The sequence below is a fragment of the Buteo buteo genome, chromosome 15 (genome assembly GCF_964188355.1).
Source record: "Buteo buteo chromosome 15, bButBut1.hap1.1, whole genome shotgun sequence".
Taxonomy (NCBI): Eukaryota; Metazoa; Chordata; class Aves; order Accipitriformes; family Accipitridae; genus Buteo; species Buteo buteo.
In genome coordinates this window covers 30,533,354-30,552,237 of record NC_134185.1, presented here as the reverse complement: position 1 = coordinate 30,552,237, position 18,884 = coordinate 30,533,354, and the positions used below count along the sequence as shown (strand labels likewise).

The window sequence follows — 18,884 nt, the reverse complement described above, 5'->3', positions numbered from 1 at the left end:
GCACTTAGAACAAGGGCCGTCAGAAGGGGTGATGGGGAGCAGGGGAGGGAGGGAAGGAGGGAATACAGAGCCTGAAACAGCGTTCCTTTAAATGCTTAAGAGTTTTAGACCTTTCTGCAGACTAATGACAGGGAGAGGCATTGTCCATAATGAAACTGGCCCATCCATTAAACATTACTGTAAATGAAAGGTTGCATGAATTAAAGGTTGTTCATCTCATGTTTCAGGAATGTAGCTGTGTTTCATGTCCGAAGCCTGTTTTCCTTTTAAATGGAGTTCTTCAGATGACAAATGAGAGAGAGAATTTCAGAAAGCAAATGGGCAGAAGTAAATACACGCTTAGGAACAAAGCAGAGACATAACTGTAGCTGTAAATCTTTATACTGGGGCTACTGTTTGCCATAGATATTGGGGAGGATTAGATTAGATTTGAGAAATTTCATTACTGGGTCATTTTGCTTGTAAACCAAAAAAACAATAGAAAAATCCCTGCAGTTAATTGTTAAATTCTAGCTTACTATCACCTGTATATGCATTGCTCATGGACCGCTGGTTAATTCTTTTGCTACTATTTTGGATTTCAAGGAACTAAAAAAAGAAAATTTAGGAAATGCAGTGTGGCCACTGCATCTTTAAATGATAAATATTGTGAGGGGGTTTCTCTCCTTTAATTTCTTGCTACTGCAAAATTGCTTCAACAAATATTACTGAAAAATAATATTTGTTTGCATCAATCCTTAAAATTAGCTCATTTTTTTTCAGGCCTAAGCATACAGCATTATACTCCTTGTGGGCCACATCTTCATCTGCTCTTAAAATATTCATAGCTTCATTGGCAGAGAGGTGCTAGCTTACATCTCTGGTGAATTAGTGTAACAAGTTCACTGAAATTTTCTGTAAGAAAATCCAGCCCTATACTCTTCCTATAACATGATTCAAAGCTGCCGAATGCAAAGAGGAACATGAACAGATATCTCAGCAATGCAAATGACTAAACTGGACAAAATGAAAGTTGGTTTCAGTTCTTTGACTCAGGCCCAAATAAAAGTCTGAGCTTGGTAGAGACAGCAGGAGGCCTTATACTGATGTCAATGGACAGAGATACTTGGACTTGTGCTCTGTAAATGTGCAGCACGCTCTCTCTCTCTGTGGAAGTCTTACAGAAAGCAATAAGCAAGAAAAGATTTTGTGGAAATTTTGTAGCAATTTTAGAAACGCTTATCAAAGCATTATATAGTCCCTTACTAGGCTATGAAGCTGCACTACTATACTTAGACTGTCTCTGATAGATGTTTGTCTAACCTCCTTAAAAATCTTCCATGGCAGAGATTCCCACAACCTCTCTCCTGATCTTTACAATCCCTGATAATAACAGTGGATGTTATCATCTCATTGGGAATGTTCTGAAGCTCCTTTGGACCTTTACAAAGGAAAGTTATGGCAGCGAGTGTTTTCTTTTTCAAAGTTAGGAGGTTGGAAGAGGGCTGGGAGGTGGCAGCCTAAGCAGACCAAAGGCTACATCAGGTGTCAGAGCTGGCAGGGAGAGTGAGCTGAGAAGAGACAACAAGGCTGGAGATGCAGAGACCTGGGTGGGGAAAAGCAAACATAGCTGCCTGGGTGGGGAAGAACAGGCAAATATCCAGAAAGATGAGGAGAAACAGCAGCCCAAAAGCGCTCCTTTGTTTTCACTTTGTTACAAAAGAATGCTGAGAAATCCCTTCGTTACGGCTAGGTCCAAAGTACTCTGAAGTCAGTGGGATTTCAGTGGGTCTTGGATCAGGCCCTTTAAAAGAGGGGCAGCTGTAACACAGTGATGACTGAGTGCCATTGCTGTCCACGGCTGGCAGTGTTATAACAGCATTGCTATACATGGAAGTGTTCCACAGCCCAGGATTTAGCTGATTAAACAGTGCTGCATGTGTCACCATTAGACTTGAAACATCCACTGCCTGATTTACTCTGTAGCTCACATACCCCAAATATTTTGCATTCTTGGACTAAATTTGATAGATGTGCCAGCAAACTTCTCTCTTGCATTTTTTCTTCTTTCCAGGGCACATGGGCCAAAATATTGAGGGGTTTAGATCTCCAGGTGGCAAGGGCCGGGTGAGCCCTGCTCTCAGCAGCCACTTCCCTTCACCTTTACTTTGTGGCAATATTGCCCAAAAGTGAGAAAACAGCTTGCCATGGTCTTCTGGAGAGTCAAGAGAAAAAAGTTGTCAAGATACCTTGCTGTGGCACACAGCCTGGAAGAGGCTCATTTCCTTTTCCAGCCGCGATAAAGGTGTCCCTCCCTCAGAAAGAGGTCCTTAAAGCACTAGAAGTTGGGGCAAGGACTTTGGAAGCATCAACTGCGAGAAGTGATAGAAAGACGGGTGTGGAGAGAAAGACGGGTACGTGAGGATGTGCAGGCAGAGCAAGGAATTGATATGGGGTTAAGAGAGAATGATACTCTGCTCTTTCGCACGTGGTCCCTGCCCTGCGCCGAGAGGGGAGAGGAGCCACGGTTTCCTATGTGCATCTCCCTGAAACTTGACAATGTGAAGTCGCTGAAGGTGAAGGTGCCATGGAGAAGTCAAGTACAGCTGTACCAGGGAAGAAGGCCAGAGACCAGGCAGACTCCTGCTTGACTGCAGAGCGTAACTGGTAGTTTGTTTTAGGACTCTGACCCTGCAAGAGCTGTCCCTCTTCCCCAGTCAAATCCGTGATGGAGGGGATAGCCCCAGCTAATTTGGATGCAAGCCAGAAGGTGGCCCTTGGCCTCGGCCAAGGAGCGGAGCTTTGCCTGCTTTTCTTCAGCAGCATAGACATAGCTGCGGATCTTGCCTTCTAAAGCTGGAGCTGCTCCTCTCAATCCCAAACATGTTTATTCAAGAGGGAAGATTTTAGGCAGGTGCTGGGAATTTGGTGCTGGATGAATACCTGATAGGCACTTTGGCAGGGGAAGGAAGAGGGGTTTGTGAGAGGTTTCTATTCCCTCCTGTTTTTCCTACAGAGCTTGGGTATCTAAAAGATAGTCAGCCAGCCAATTCTGGAGCACAAGGAGACATCAGAAGGGAAGATCAGAATGAGAAAAAGAGCTGATTTCTATCCCTTATTTGGTTTAGTGATCTGAGGAGAACAGCTCTCACAGCCTTCACATTTTAATAGAAGAATGCAATCATTTTTTTTCTGATTCACTTCCCTTATGAGAGCAATTGACCACATGCTTCTTTCTCAGCTTTGACACCGTTCCTGTTAATACGAGGTTGATGCTGTGTACCAGCAGTGTGTCCGGCACATTTTTTATAGCATGCTCCAGAGGACCTCAGGGCAGCTGAGCAACCTCCCCTCTGCTCCCAGGCCAGGGAGGAGATGGAAGGCAGCAAGAGAGAAGCTGGCAGCAGGAGAGGAGAACATCTGAGGAGCAGAGACAGCATCAGCCCAGCACCCTGCAAGGCTAAAACCAAATTTTGATACCTGAGGGTCTGACAGGTTGGTGTATAGCCACAGCCATTTTCAGCCTGGCTGTTCATTGAGATGCATATTATTCAGAGAATACAACCTTGGCATGGTACACATGCACACAGTGTGTGCATACGTGTATAGTACCACATGTGCAGAGACACACAGCGTGTCTGTATTACCTGCCTGCATGGTTGATACGTGTCTGTCAGAACTGGGAGGTATGATGAGAATTTAATGCTCACACTAACACAAACAAAGGTACTTGTAGCAAAATGCAATATTACTATTAATTAGTTCAGATTTTAAGGTCTCAGTTTGCAGGTAGCAACCTAATAAGACTCTCAAAACTGCCTGTGATTAAATATTGAAAATGCTATGATTAAAGTTTAAAAATGGCTTTTTCCAACCTTTTCAGCCCTTGAATTGTATAGCCAGTACATCCTCTACTATTAGCTATTTTGGATTCACAAATCGCTCCGACTCATATCAGTTCTATTTTTCCTCTCTTAACGCTTCTCAGCCAGATCTCTTTTCTAGATCATGCCCCTGTCCCTGTGCTCTCCGTGCCCTGCCTCGCTCAAGGTATTCCTGGGACGCCATTTCAATTCATGTTCCAACTAGTGGATTCCCGGTCTCAACAGCCTTACTCTTGGGGGCTGGAAATGTGTTAAAGTTAAAGAGTCAAAACCCCTGCAAGGAAAGGAAATGAGAGGTCCTCTTGGCAGCAACAAACAGAAAATAAACAACCAAACTCTTCACAAGACAGATTCCTCAATTATAGTAACTTGGGCTCACAAAGGCCAGAGTTATGACCCATTGGCGTATGCAGTATGTAAACACGGGGATGCAGTAATTAGCTTTGTGTTCATTTTGAGGCTTCAGAAGTCCTGTGACCTGCCATGGAGTAAGGTCATTAACCATAACCACACTGGTGACCTTCACACAGGACACCCCATGTCTCACAGTTATACGAGCGAACTGTGCACTGTGATGTCTCCCTGGCTCACATGCTCTAGCCCTCTTGTTTTAAATGCCACTGAGCTATACGTGCGGGAGAGGATGTGACTTTTGGGACGAACTGTGATTGGAATATCTTACTTTCCCACATAGCAATGCTTAGGACTTAAATGTGATTAAGTAAAAATACTCAGTACCAAAAATACCCAGATTTTCCCTCAATTCCCTTTTTTTTTTTTTTTAAGTCAGAACAATTTGTTTAAAAATAATACACTCAGGAATTATTGGGCTGGTGTGGGCCTCCATTGCCCTAGGAAGAGACTTTTATCTTTGGTGTGTGGAGTGTGTAGGGACAGACTATTCATAGCTTGTTCTGTAAAGGGTAATTCACCTTTGAATAAGCAGGTGTACAGCCATTACTAGGTGCTTACCAACAAACACAATAAAACACTGCTCTAACCTTGATTTTGCCAACACTAAATGAAATTAGTATTGGGAATGAGTATTTTTCAACTCTACTTTTTGTTTTACTGACTCATGAATCCCCTGAAACACGCTATCTTGCTTACAGAGTCAGCCTGGGTGAACCTTGGTTTAGATTTTGCAGTGTTGCAAAATCACTACCGTGCAGATGGAGAAAATGCACCCTTTAATTTAAAAGTTAGTGGGTAAAAATCCAGATCACTCATACTAGGCTGTCCTTAACAGTCATTGGAAAGAAACAGGCACTTTCAGGAGGCAAATTATTTTGCCCTTCTTAGAATCCATCTTACAGTGTCATGCATCCTCCTCCCCAGGTGCAGTTTTAACCCCTCCAATAAAACGACCTTGCTTTGACAAAAACAACTAATTTTTAGCTGTCCAGCTTATGTGCAGTGAATCCCGTCATGCTCTTGCCAGGCCTATGGAGGCTCAGTGAAGTCCCAGTTTGTCACTCCTTGTCTGAATTCTCAGATAGCAGACCTCTCTCCATGACAATCGCATCCATGTCAAATTCAGATTGTCCAGTGTGACAACAGAGCTCAACAAAATGCACAAGGAACTGTTCCAGAGGCCTGGCAGTCCAGAGTTTTGGGGGAAAAATAGGTATTACCACATGAATAAACAGATTGATGTGGCACATACCTATGCAAGTCTTAAGTGGCTACATAGGAGTTTCTGTGGGTCGTGAAGATCATGAGACCCTGATTTTCTGTGCCGTGATTCAAAACCTATACAAAGAAGTGTTGAAACTCCCACTGATTTCAAACGGTTTCCTTCGCTACTGTACTCCCACATACCTTTTAAAATGTAATGCAACTTACACATCTTTTAATTTAGTAGGGGGTCTCTTCTTTTACTTTCTCCGTTTTGCCTGGGACAGCTTAGCTGACTGTTAATGAAATTAGTGCACTAATGAAATTAGTGATCTCAAATGGAGATCAATTGCAGAAACTTTTCTTTGGGAGAAGGACTAAAGGGACAGCTTAGTTCAGACTCCAGAGCCCTCTGTGCTCCCTTGTTACATGGATCCATATGGCATCAGAGCATGTGCATTAGAGTGGGTAACTCAGTGAGATTAAGTTAAGTGAGTGAAATTAGTTTATTGCCTAATATTTTAAGTTTGTTAGTATTAAGTTACATTGTGTTCAGCTAAAGTAAATTCTTGATTAATGGCTTGGGATTTTTAGCTGAGTGGTGGGTTTGGAAATCTGATGGATACCTGATAGGATTCCTTCCTCACACCATAGCCAACAGAAGACATTTTCAGCCATGATCTAATTAATATGTTTGAAGCATTATGCAGACATATAGCAATAAAGGGGGGAGGAACTAGTTCAAAGAAACAGCAGAGATCACCTGAGTCTCAGTTCTCTCAGCTATTCAGATCAAACCTGGTTTTTTATATTCACATGTACGCAGTTCAGGATAGAAGCATTTCTTTTACTTTATTTCCCCCAAATATATACATTTCCTCATTAAAACTGCTCAACAACAAATCCCGTTCCCTCGGTTCCCTTCTGTTCACCAGTCTGCATCTGGAATTCAGCTCCTCATCAGAAAGACACTGCTTTCTCTCTTATTCTTGTACACTAAAAAGAAATCACAGCATAATGTCTGAATTCTCCTTACAGCACAAACCATTAACTGACAAGCTACCTTGCCTCCAGGGGCTTGCAGTCTTGTGAATTTTGACTACAATTACCCCTCTTCCTTTCATAATGGTATCCTGCTTTCAGATTCTACAAGGTGACAACTCCTACACTCCACAGTGAAAAAGAAATATGCCGTTCTACATTCATCCCACTGTGTCTTCATGTCTAATGCTTGAATTTTTGCCTGTCAGGAACAGGAACTTTCTTTGGTCTGTGTTTGCATGGAACTGGATGCAGTTAACATTAGTTCTCTCCTTTGAACATCTAAATGCCACCAGCATGCAAATGAATCAATATATGAACAAGCAACAACTGAAAAGTATTATTTATTTGTTTACAACAATACAGCTGTGTAACCAATGTAGCCAATCTATTGGCATGCCTAATACCCAGCTTTCTAAGATGTCTTCCTTGTTCATAACTACGCACTTCATCTTTTGGTGAGCTTTTTTAGTCTCTTCAAACTGATCAGAACATGTTCTCTGAAAGCACTTAAAACTGTCTGCTCTCTGGGGGGTTTAGTTGGGTCTCAACAGAAAGTCATATGGTGAATGTTCTCTTCTTGGCAGAATTACTCATGCATGAAAACATGCAATTCCTTCCCCACAAATGCTTTTGTATGCAATTCCGATATTTGTCTTTTGGCCAGTAAAAGTCAATCATCTCACAGATTTGCAGATAGCAGTCCAAAGCGACTTGTGTTTAGCCAGAGCACATTTATTAAGGCAGAGAAATAATATTGATGGATAATGCGCAGTGTTTGAAGAGCTCTGCAAGTTATGCTTTTCCAGTATATCTATTTGCCATTTGCCATTAATGGACATGGCTACATGAAACAAGTGACTCTCAACATATGTCTGTCAGTGAAAGGTAGGAGCCAACAAGATGTTAAGTGTGGGAAGATAAAAGTAACAGTGCACTGCACTGGGGGAGCAAGACAAAAAGTGTGAGGGAAGGAAAGGAAGAAGAAGAAACTGGAACTTAAAATCATATAGCCATGCATACTAAAAAGAATTCACCATCATGGGACTAAAAGAGGATAATTATGACGTAAATTACAGTGAGGTTTGGATGGGACTGAACCTATAAAAGGAGCCTGTATGTAAAACACATGGAAATTACCACCTCAGAACACACTGGGATCAACTAATTTAGTGCTAAAATGAGTAAAAAGAACATTTTAGATTAGTCGGGCTATTTGTATCCTCATTATTCCCATTTGTTTGCATTCATCCTGAAAATATTAGCACCTTCTCTCAGTAAAACTTCATTTTATAGCCAGTGAGGGAAAAAAAAGTTGTAATAGATCTCACCAGCTCTAATGACACACCAGCAGATGGAAACAAAAAAAAACCCCAGCCCTTTTCATCCATTTTATCTTGCTTTGTGTAGCCGTTCCAGAAACATGTCCTTGCTTCTGTGCGATAGCAGCAACTTAACTGACTAACATCCTGTCTCTGACCTCAACTTCTTGAGCAAAGTCGTTGAGGCATCTGTGATGAGCATACCCCGTCATCATGTGGTCTTTGCCCTAACTCCCTTGGCCACAGACATCTATTCAACATGGAATCAGCAGAGGCTGACCAAGCTAACTCTCTCTCCATGGCCATGGAGAAAAGATTAGCAGCAGTGTTGGTAACTGCTGGGTCTGCTGCTAGACTTCAAATGCCAGTGCCGTGAAAGCTAAACTCCAAGGCAATGCCTGAGAGGCAGTGGGGAGTCGTACAATACAGAAGAGCATTTTCAATATTTCTTAACAGTAAATACAAACTTATTTACTTTCCCTTTCCCAAAGTGTTTTTTGTTGTTACCTCCTTCTGCACTCTCTGACTGGATGTAGCTAGCCATAAGAACAGAGCCTGGCTTAGTTTCTCATGCAATTATTCTGTTGTTCAAATGGGAACAGAAGTTTCTCTCTGTTTAATAAGGGACAGTGGCAGCAGGGAAGATAAGTTGCCTGGAGATTAAGTGGGAAAGCTTCATCTCCCCATTCCAGTAGGAACAGAAGGAAAACTTTTAGCTTATTTCCCAGTTTCCTGGCTTGTCACCATAATCCATACCTTAAAGCTATTTTAACCTAATGTTTTGTGTGTGAATTTCCTCAGTTTTATTAAGAATTATCTTTTTAAAAAAGTTTTAAATCCATTTCCCTGGGAAGGTGTATGAAAGTGAATGGGACAGACTTTTGGGGATACTGAGGAGTATATAGTGGTGGATTTCAGAACACTAAAAAAAAATGGCTCACAGACATAGACACACAAATCCCAAGGGCACAGGTAGAGTTCGAACATAGGTTCCATCTGCCTGCATTGGTTTCGAAGGAATTGTCTACTGAGTGTAGAACGGGCTAGAATATAATCTGTGACTTGCTCAAAAGGAGGAAAAAACACACCTTTATGCACATTGCAGAAAAAAAAAAGAAAAAGATTCATGACTGTGAACGAATTCTTGTGGTGTGCAGTATTTTTCAAGTATGGTTTGGCTCAGATCCCATAAAATAAGAATTGACAGTAAAATACGTGAGTAGTTTCTTCTAAAGTACTTACTACACAGGAATGGCAGGCATTTCTCAAAGAGAAATGTCTTGTCCAATCTGAAGAGACTGCCAAATTGCCATAAGCAAAAACACAACATCATTATCACCTCAGAAAAAAATAGCTTCACGGTTCCAGAACTGCAGTTCAGCCCTATATTTTCAGCTCTGGCAAAATAAGCTTTGGTACAAAACAAACCCAAGGACTCTTCCCCAAGTTACAATGGGCTAATGAGAGGCTGTGCTTCAAGTTGTGGCACTGTGCAGGAGCAGAAGCAACCATGGACATTTTGGACGTAGATAAGGGAATCTGGAAATAGCTTGCCTTGACTGCTCCCCTGAGGCAGATATACCTCTCTACCTCTTGAAGGCATTGCCTGACACAAGGAGGAGGAGATGACATCTACCCCATGGGTTCCCATAAATCAGTAGATCTAACCAGTTCTTGGGGGGGGGGGCACCTGTAGCTATCTGGTTCATAAGATCCTCCTTCTAATGTTATTTCCTTTCTCAGGGGAACCAGCCAACCTTCAAAAAGGATTACAAGCTCCAAACCCCTTTAATGTTTCTATAAGTAATCTGCAGCAACCCTAGCGATCATTTAACAAGGAAACGGTAGGTTACTACTTGGTACCAGCAGCTCATGCTGGCTCACAGATGTTTATACAGGGGGGCAGCCGCTCCACGTGTTCCACTCATCCTCAAAAGGGGTGAAACCTTGCTTTTGAGTTGGTAGGGAAGGGGGAAATAGAAGGTATGGGGAAATGGGAAGGATGGGGAAAATGGGAGGGATGGGGAAAAGGAAATATTCCATCGATGCTCCTGTGCCAACCAGAGTAACTGCACCAGGGGCAGAGGAAGTAACTTCCCTGCTGCAAGACGGGCAGAAAAGGGAACAATGGAACAACAGTCTTTACTGGGTGGAATTGGTATAAATTATTATTTCACAGACTTCTTAAGCATCTCGCATTCTTAACATGTGGGATGTCCTTCACTAGGTGCTGTGATGGGGAATAAGTCCAACAAGCTGGCTCACATGGAGGGGTGGTTCTGCTGGCGCTCTTGCTTATTGGGTGAAACCAAGTGGAGTTTCCCTTGGCTGCCACGCAGTGTTGTGGCCTTTCTCCCACACTGGGACTCCATGAGCCAGATGCAGATGGCAGGATCAGGCCACGTCGTTCAGCCAGAGCTAGTAGAAAGAGTTCAGGGTGGGAGAGAGGCCACAGTGCTGCAGTTGCAAGAGTTATGGTCTTACCTGTAGGGAAGCACAAAATAGGAATTGGTTTGGAGGAATCCCATGGCTGAACCATGAAACTTGGCTGCCTGATACCCAACAAACAACTCCCATCATGACAGGTTTTACAATGGATCTTTTTGTTCTGTTCTCCACATGCAACCCCTCATCTTGGCAGCTCTTTCAGCAGAACTGAGAGAGAATGTGCCTTCCCATCCAGCCCACCCTGTCCTCTCTAGATCACGCAAAGCACATTTTTTGAGCAGCGTTAGGACTTTATTTACTCCAGGCAAGGGCACAGTTGTCTCCAGCCCAAAGAACACCACATCAATGGGAGCTTTGGTGAAGTCTGCAATCGAGGCCTGGGAATTCAGATGCAAGTTATTAAACAAGCACAATACCAATCTCATATTATGATGATGATAACATAGTACCTTTTCCTTCCTTCTGACATCTCTTTCTCTGTACAATACATTTTCTGCTCTCGCTTGTAGCTGGGCAAGGATTGCCCCTTGCTGACGGATGCTGTACGATCTCTCTGACCCTTACTTCATTTCCTCTTTTGAAACCACATGTTTTTCCTTTCTTTGTGCAAGGGCTCCATGGACTCCACTCACTAGCTTCACAGTGCACTGCAACAAACATAGGACAAGCTGAGCCTGGCCAATATCTTTTTGTATACACAATGCATGTGGTACATTAATTTCATTATGCATCAGCCAAAAGGTGGCAAAAATTAATGCAATTAATCAGGATTTGCAGCAGTGAATTGACAGAAATTGGACTGCTGAGGATATACTGCACAAAAAATGTCAAATAATTACGTCAGTTACTATTTTGTACTCGCTATTTCATAATTCCATTCCTGAATGGGACAACAACAACACAATTGGTCTCAATGGAATCAGTTACTGGGGCTTGTTCTGAGGTTGCTTTGGTTTTCTGGAGGTATAAATCCTTGTAGCTTCAGTGGAATTAAACTTTGGTCATCCCTATGTGAAAGGAGAGTGAAGTCATTGGGTCAAGCTGCTGCAGCTGGTCTCAAAGGTATTGAATTTGGAAATCAATAGAGTGATAAAGGACCAACTGATATCAAAAGGCATTACATTAACAATCAAGTATCTTCGGTGATCTGATGCTTAGTTTTCAGCTTAAATAGTGAAAGAGCCATCATCTGTAGCATATACAAGCTGTAAGCAGGCAAAGCAGAGGAGAATTTGGGTTGGCGGGGCAGGGGGGTGCAAGCTTTTCAGAAAAGTGCAGGTTATGGTTTCTAAACCACAGTGATATGAATGGGCATCCTGTACTACTGGGAACTCAAAAGGTGTGCAGCTGGACACCTGTCCAAACAGTGTAGACAAAAATGGGAGTAACCTTGGAAGCTTGACAACATGCTCTTAATAACTATCCTTCTTTGGTGCCATCTCCTCAGTATCCTTCTCTTGATAAAAAATAGTAAACATTTATATTTACTTTATGTTCACATGTGCTTAAGACTATAAACCACCGCTGAAGGAGGAAAGACTTCCAGCCCTTCTATAAGAAGGAATTTGTAAGTCAACATTTTTCCAGCTCCAGAATTTACTTCCAAATTTTTCAAAACCTAAAAATATAACTGATCTCAGGCAATCTCTGAGCCTTCCTCCAGTGAATTGTCATGTGGGTCATTTTGTTTTTCATATTACACTGGAGCCCTCCTGTTAAAATAATTGGCCTTCACGTGCACAAAAAGGTTCTGTTTTTCCTCCGTAGCTTTAAATGGCTTTTCCTAGTTGAGACTGACTCATTGTTAAAGCAGCTAAGTCTACAGCACTTGGAAACAGCCATCAAGAAACAAAAACGACTCCTTGAATTTCTTTCAAAGATGAAAGTCTTTGCTTGAAAATAAAACCATAAAAACCATCACTACCACCTGAACTAATATACATTTGAGAAGGAAAATGCCAAACTACTGTACACTATTTTTATTCCTGTGTTACTTCCCCTCCAAAACACGTGATGCCAAGGAGAGCTATGTGCATGATACTGTGGGGGAGGAGATTTCCATCATGGCCAGGCTGTGCCTAAGTGCTCCCTGGTTGCTGGTGGCTGAAGAGGTTACGGCTTCCACCGCAGTTCACAGCCCTCAGCCACCACAATTCACAGCCGGCGGACTAAAATAAGCTGAACCTTGCCGCAGCTTCGGCGTGCCCATGGCAGGGGATGTCAACTGCAGCAGCCCGGAGGCAAATATATCACTCGTTCTGCTTTCAGCTGGAGGGGTGGCAGAGGGATGGAGCAGACAGTTAGGTGTGGTGACCTCCAAAATCGCCCCAGCTTGAATAATTGGAGCTTATGAGTCAGAGGCTGGAAAGATACAAAAGCAGGTCTCTTCTCTGCAGCCAGTGAGTCACAGGACCAGTGTTGCCAATCTCATTCCTTCAGTGACAGTGCCATGCTCTTTGCTGTTTTATTTTAATCCTCAGTTTCTGGAGTCAGGTGATTAAGCACATATACCGTTTGGGGGTTTGGAGGATTGGTGGGGGGCTTGTTGTTTTTTTTTTCCTTAGTGTTTTAGTTTCTAGTCTTCACCTTTGTGAAGGTAAGGTTCAAAATGTTGACACACACATGCTTTGAAGGCTCAGGTAGTACAAAGGAGCTAAAGCAAAGCAGTTAGTATTTTAATCTTTCAACTACATGTAGGGTCTGGCTCAGGATTTTTGAACCTTTGATGTTAGCTGTGCTGCATAACACCGTAACAGAGCAAGTAAGAGATGGATGTCATTCTACCTCAGGGCAGACCAAACAGGCCGTATTTCCGGAGGCAGAATTGCCCTTAGTGTCAAGGCTGTGTTTGTGGGGCACAGCCGAGCTTGTGCCTCTTATGAAATGGCAGACTTGGGAAATACCTTGACTTTGTTGTGCCGGGGAATAAATTTTGTGATGCAGAACATTTCCATGTTAAGTTGCACTTCCCTCATGGTGTAACCGATCTTGCAACTCATGCTCTCCTTAGATCCCCCATCCCCTCTGAGAAATCCGGGCAGGACACAGGGGGACCAGACTTACCGATGCTAGTGCACTCCATCGTGTGATTGTTGGCTTCCAGCCCATCAGGGCACTTTTCAAGGCACTTTCCACTGTATAAGTAAAACCCACTTTTACACTTTGTGCAGAAGTTTCTGGTGAAGCAGGTATCACAGTCAGCTTTACATTCTGAAATGCAAACAGTAAACAATGTTGTCGCTCTTTGCCACAAAACGCCATGGGCTCTTTCACATATACCAGAATAACACAATTCTAGCAATGTTAAACAATCTTCAAAGGAAGCAAATTATATTTAGATCTTCCTGGCCTGTACACACAGTAAGGCCAGCCACAAGTGACCTTGGCATGAGTGAGGATTTAATAGGGATGGCCTGACGCTGAATGGCCTCACACTGCTTGTCTTGCAGACCTATGCAAACAGAAGACAGAGCACAGCACATCAGAATAACAATATACTGCTTCTGCCCTACACTGACACAGCATAGGTACTAATTAACCCCAGAGGGCACAGGTACTGGGCCAGTTCCGCACTATCTATCTCCGTTCATCCAGGAGAAATAAAAATATGCCAGAATTTAGAATCTGCTTAAGACTGTTTTGCATCAAGATCTTTTTCTTTTTTTTAAATGACTCCCTGATGTTCAATCAGAGGTCCTGTAGTATTTCATGAATTCTCTACATGACTACCCAAATTGGCATTAGTGGTATATTTCCCAGTTCTCAGATATTTTTAAATGAAATACATAAAAACTTGTGTATGGCACAGACCATGTCTGATATGCAAGGCCACACACGGCTAAAAAGTGAGCAAATACTTTACAGTGTCAAGTTACTCTGTAGGACTTTACTCTGGGGTCCGTTCATTAAATAACTTTTATTACCAGGTAGAAACTGGGAGAGTTGCTTGGCCGTCGCTCTTATGTTTTTATATCACCTGTGGGATTAAAAACAGTGAATTCAACAACAAAAAGAGGAGTGGGGAGGACAATGTGATCTTTTCCAGTTCATTTATGGTTCAAAATACATAGTGGGCTCAAAATGTGGCCTGAGCGGTAAAGAATACAGTTGGGTTCTCCATCTCCCAGCCTGGAGGCAACAGGAATCAGTAACTTCCCCAAATCAGGCTGAAACCTGGCCAGCTGCTACAGGCATTGAGAGGGCTACACTGAGGGTGAGACAAGCTATCAAGAGACCAGGGCAAACCCCATCTCCAAAGAACGCCACCTGCCCTCTTCTCTCGTTGTCGCAGGGGTGAGGAGGGTAAGGGCAGCGCGTTAAACCGTTCCAGCCACCGAGATTCAGCTCTTCGGAGCTGCCGCCGCTCCCTCTTGCTGCTGGAGGGCAGCGCCTGGTGCCCACCGGGGCTTGCCTTTCACATGGGGGTGTAGAGGAGGAGACCACCGCCTGGGTCCTCGGCAGTCATTCATGCAGAGCTGGGATCCCTGAGCTTTAGGCTGTTTCGTGATCTTTCCCCTTAACTTCTTGCTCGGGCTAGTATTTACTGCGCTACTATAAAAGAACTGAGCAAAGAAAGACATGGCCTGTCCATCTGCTTCGCTGTTGGCTCGACTGCTAAGGGAACACAGCATTCAAGAGAGAACAAACAAATCCATGTGCTTCCCCTTTTCCCAGCACTTACTTGCACACTTATTAATGTCGGGATACCGTGTCCCATAGTATCCGCTTGGACACGAGGAAAGACATACTCCAATCTGTTTCATGCCAATCCTCTCCAGAACAAAAAAGAGCCTGGGCTTACATGACAGGCATCCGTTGTAGTCAGAACATGTAGCACACCCTCCTTGGCAACCCTGGCTCACATTAGGATGCACTGAGAAGACAAGCATTAAAAAAAAGAACAAAAACAGTGAGGGAACAAGATATTAGACAAGACCATGAAATAATGGCTCCTCTGTACTTGGAAGGGTGGACCATCCACCTCTCTGACAGCTCTTAAAGATTGCTTCATTTTTTCTCGTGTCTCTTATGACCTGACATTTCATTTCAGCGATTATTTCATCTGCATAAAAATGAGAAGCTCAGCTGATGTGCTCACATCTTGCAGAAATAGCTAACAGCAAATTGTAGTTGAAATAGATTTTATGGAGCAGCAGCATCCTAGAGAACAGTTATTTTTCTTCTAGTTATTTTCAGTGGTTTTCTGCCTTGTATGCACTTGGCTCAGCAGATAAATACATGTTCACTTATCTTTGCTTTTCCTAGCTGGATCATTAAAAATCAACCTAGTGTATAATTTCCTTCATTGACTAAATACCATTTGATTGAGTTCTGCTGTGCAGGAATATGCCCTGGTAAGATCTGATGCTAATTTGCCTTAATAAAAAGACAGAGGAGAGCCATCCTTCTCACCCTCCTTCTTTCCCTGGAATGTTCTCCCTGGCATGTTTTTAATCTCTAACAATTACAACCTGATGTTCAGACTTAACTGTGGCATTTACCCTGCTCCAGACCCAGCATGGAGCATAGGTAGGATTATATTTGCCTTTCAATTGAATTGTTCTAATTCTTCAGACAAGGAAGGGAAAACTTATTACACTCACTGCTTAAGATTATTCAGTTCTTTTTTAGGGGCTTGGAGGTAGCAGAAAAGAGGATGCTATTGCAGACTCTCTTTTCAGTAGCAGACATTAATCAGTGTATTACTTCTCAGTACTTTAGGGGTTGTTACCTACTTTTACTTCCTTCTCGGTTGCATTCTGAAATAGGAGTTGGATCTGAAAAATAATTAAGCATCAAATAACTCCAGACCCTGTGTCCCCTGTTTTTTGGCCTTCTCTTGTGTGAAAGACCCAGGCATTTTTCTGAGTGTAAGCTTTCATCTCTCAACCTGAGATGTCTGGTTATATTTCGTCTGTAAGAGAAATCCAGTCCTTGTTCACATTTGTAAATCCTATTTGTGAATACTAGTGGCTTCCTGTTCTGCCTTCTCTTTAGGCCAGTGATAATTTTATAAATATGCACGTGCCATACTTTGATTGCCTATTTTAGTGTTTTGATTCTATTTTTGTCTGCAGACACTGCTAAATAGCTTGCATACACAGTGAACTTGCTTTTGTCAGCTCCTTTCTGTAGATCCCTTGGAGGCAGACCAGAAGCCCCTATGACTCCATGGCTTACAGGTTGAAAGCCACCGCTCTCTTCTAGCTGAGGGGAGTTTGCCTGGTGACAGGGAAGTTCAGGAATACCTCTGTACTTTACTCCTTTCCAGTTTTGGCAGAAAAGACATGGCCCGTGAATGGGAAAAGCACTCCTCTATGCTCTGAGGTTTCGATGACCAGTCCCACAATCTGAGAAACCTCAAAGGGAGTTCAAGTTCATTTTTGCTCTTTCATTAATAGAATGAGCAATGAGGGTTGTTTCTCTCAGCAGGGCTGACCACATAGGAGAAGAGCAAATTTTGGCCCTGCTGCGGACAAATGATTTCAAAGAGAATATAAGAACCCAATTCTCTGTGCCCCCAGTGGCACTCGCTTTGTAGAACAACCTGGAGGAAGGTGGTTTTACTACCAAGACACACCACTACTATGAGAATAAATGGCATTCTGCTTATTGGGAAGCTGCAGCCCCCATTCAGTTATCAGACTTGCTTTCACTGGAACCTCAAAATGCTGAGTGCTCAATAAGTATAACATATTTTTTTCTGAGAAGATTCCAAAGATACAGAGTATATTGACTTTGAAATTAAAAGCCTGAAAAATTGGCTTTCTTTTTAAAGTTAAGTAAATTAAAATGTCCTTGTCTGTCTCTCCCCTGTCTTGTGGCTCTCGTATGAAGCTGCTTTCAAAGGCAGATGCAGTAATGTGATCTAAGAAGCTGACATTATTTAAAAACTATCCATGACTTTCCTTCATTAAGTCTGACAGAGGGAAGAAAAAGCAGCTGAAGTACAAAATAATTGTCATCAAAGCTGCTATATAAAATATGGATGATCGCTTTTGACGGGAAACATATTATGTGTGAGCACCTGTGACACGTCATTATGAATAGATTCTCTTGACAGAGAAAACATTATGTGCAACTGCTCTGAGGTCAAGCTGCGTGTGCGAGCCCTTGAGACAGGCAATACTTCATTACCGAAAGATGATAATTCTCTATAGCTAAGATCCATTACATGGCCAATTTCCATCTCCCTTTTAACTCCAGAAGTATTAAGTATAAAATAAAGTGTACTTCTAGCCATTTTCATAATTTCTGCCTCCTTTCATGCATCCCAGATACATTTCATACAACTAACTCGGCAAAAAAAGAAAGCCTGTAGTTCCGAAAGGAGAATCGTATTGTCAGTATTATGGAGCAAGGAATAAGTTAAAATATGTAAGTCAAGCTCCATTTGAAGGCTGATTTAATGCCATGTTATAACTCAACTTGTGAATCAAAACAAGCTCCTGTTCTTGGAAATGCATAGAGCAAAAGTCTCATTGAAAAGTCAGAATTGACATTTTAAATGAAGACAGACTTTTTTTCTCTTAAAAGCTATTACAAGGATCCTTTTTTGATTGTCCCCTATTGTGCTTGGCATTTCTTTGAGCCCTGTATCTGTGTAATGAAACTGTCTCTCATTGTGCTTGTTCTGAATGCTCGGTAGAACCTTATTCTGGCTCAGGCAAGAAGCAAAGCAGGGATAGGCGAGTGCTCCAGAAATTGGTGCTTCTTGAGAGCACAGCACTGGGCTTTGTCACTGAACCTGGGAGAAAATAAAAGGTGGAGGAAAAATACTTGTGTGTAGAAAATGAGATAGCATGTTTGAAATAAGGCATCTCCAAACTCCAGCTGAAGATCTCGTTCTCGTTCCCTCTCAGCCTCCTCCCTCTCTGGTTCAGATCCAGGCACTTGTCTGATCCCTGCCATGCAGGGGCCGGTCCCTCCCTTCCTGCAGAGGCCAAGTGGGGTAGAAGGATTCCAGAAGGAAATGGGGCAAACTCAGGCTCTGAAACATCTCTCTGCCACAGAGAGGGAACTTATCACTGCTGGGTACAGAACTGGCCCTTACTATTCCTCTCTCACTGCAGCAAGATTAGTTAGTGCCTGCAGATCTCAAGCGCTTCGGCAACTGCACGCCATACCCATGAGGAAGCAACCAGAAGTTTTACCTCTTTTTTTCTCCCATATCAAATACTGTGAGCTCAGAGTTTTAAGTGATGTGCCGCAACAAGCTGGGAACATAAACCCCATCTGGTGAAATCTGGCCGCGGTACACCCCGTGTAAGCATTGCTTCAAATTTCTAAACCTGGGTCAACAGTAGAAATGGGTAAGTAATGTATATCCACTTTAAGAAACACTTTGAAGTCTACAGGTGAAAGAGCACTAGGAGAGCGCAGACCACTCCTGTTAGCCCCAAGTTTTAGATGTGGTAAGAGGGACAAAGAGAGGTCCGGTCTCTTGGCAGAGGGGCAGGCCCTGTGGCCTCCTGGGTTAGGCACTGGCTGCAGAACCAGGAGGTCTGGGCTTTAGCGTTGCAAATAGGTGCAAGAAATGCTCTTTCTTGTAACCACTTGGTCTTTGGTGCAACCTGCTCCATTATAAAGACAA

At 42.9% G+C, this 18,884-nt stretch overlaps 1 protein-coding gene across 5 annotated transcripts in view; it reads right to left on the bottom strand.

The window, feature by feature from the left end:
- The window catches only part of RSPO3 (R-spondin 3), a 62,914-nt gene that overhangs the window by 12,129 nt on the left and 31,901 nt on the right, over nucleotides 1-18,884 (bottom strand). For 4 of the 5 annotated variants that reach the window (XM_075046898.1, XM_075046895.1, XM_075046896.1 and 1 more), the window contains exons 2-4: nucleotides 14,973-15,164; nucleotides 13,355-13,501; nucleotides 10,741-10,938 (exon numbers count right to left, since the gene is read on the bottom strand). In XM_075046898.1, coding sequence (XP_074902999.1) covers nucleotides 10,741-10,938; nucleotides 13,355-13,501; nucleotides 14,973-15,054 — 427 coding nt within the window. In that variant the 5' untranslated portion in view covers nucleotides 15,055-15,164. Of the gene's footprint in view, nucleotides 1-6,391; nucleotides 6,477-10,740; nucleotides 10,939-13,354; nucleotides 13,502-14,972; nucleotides 15,165-18,884 lie in introns of those variants that run through there. The other variant, XM_075046900.1, reaches the window with a different exon arrangement.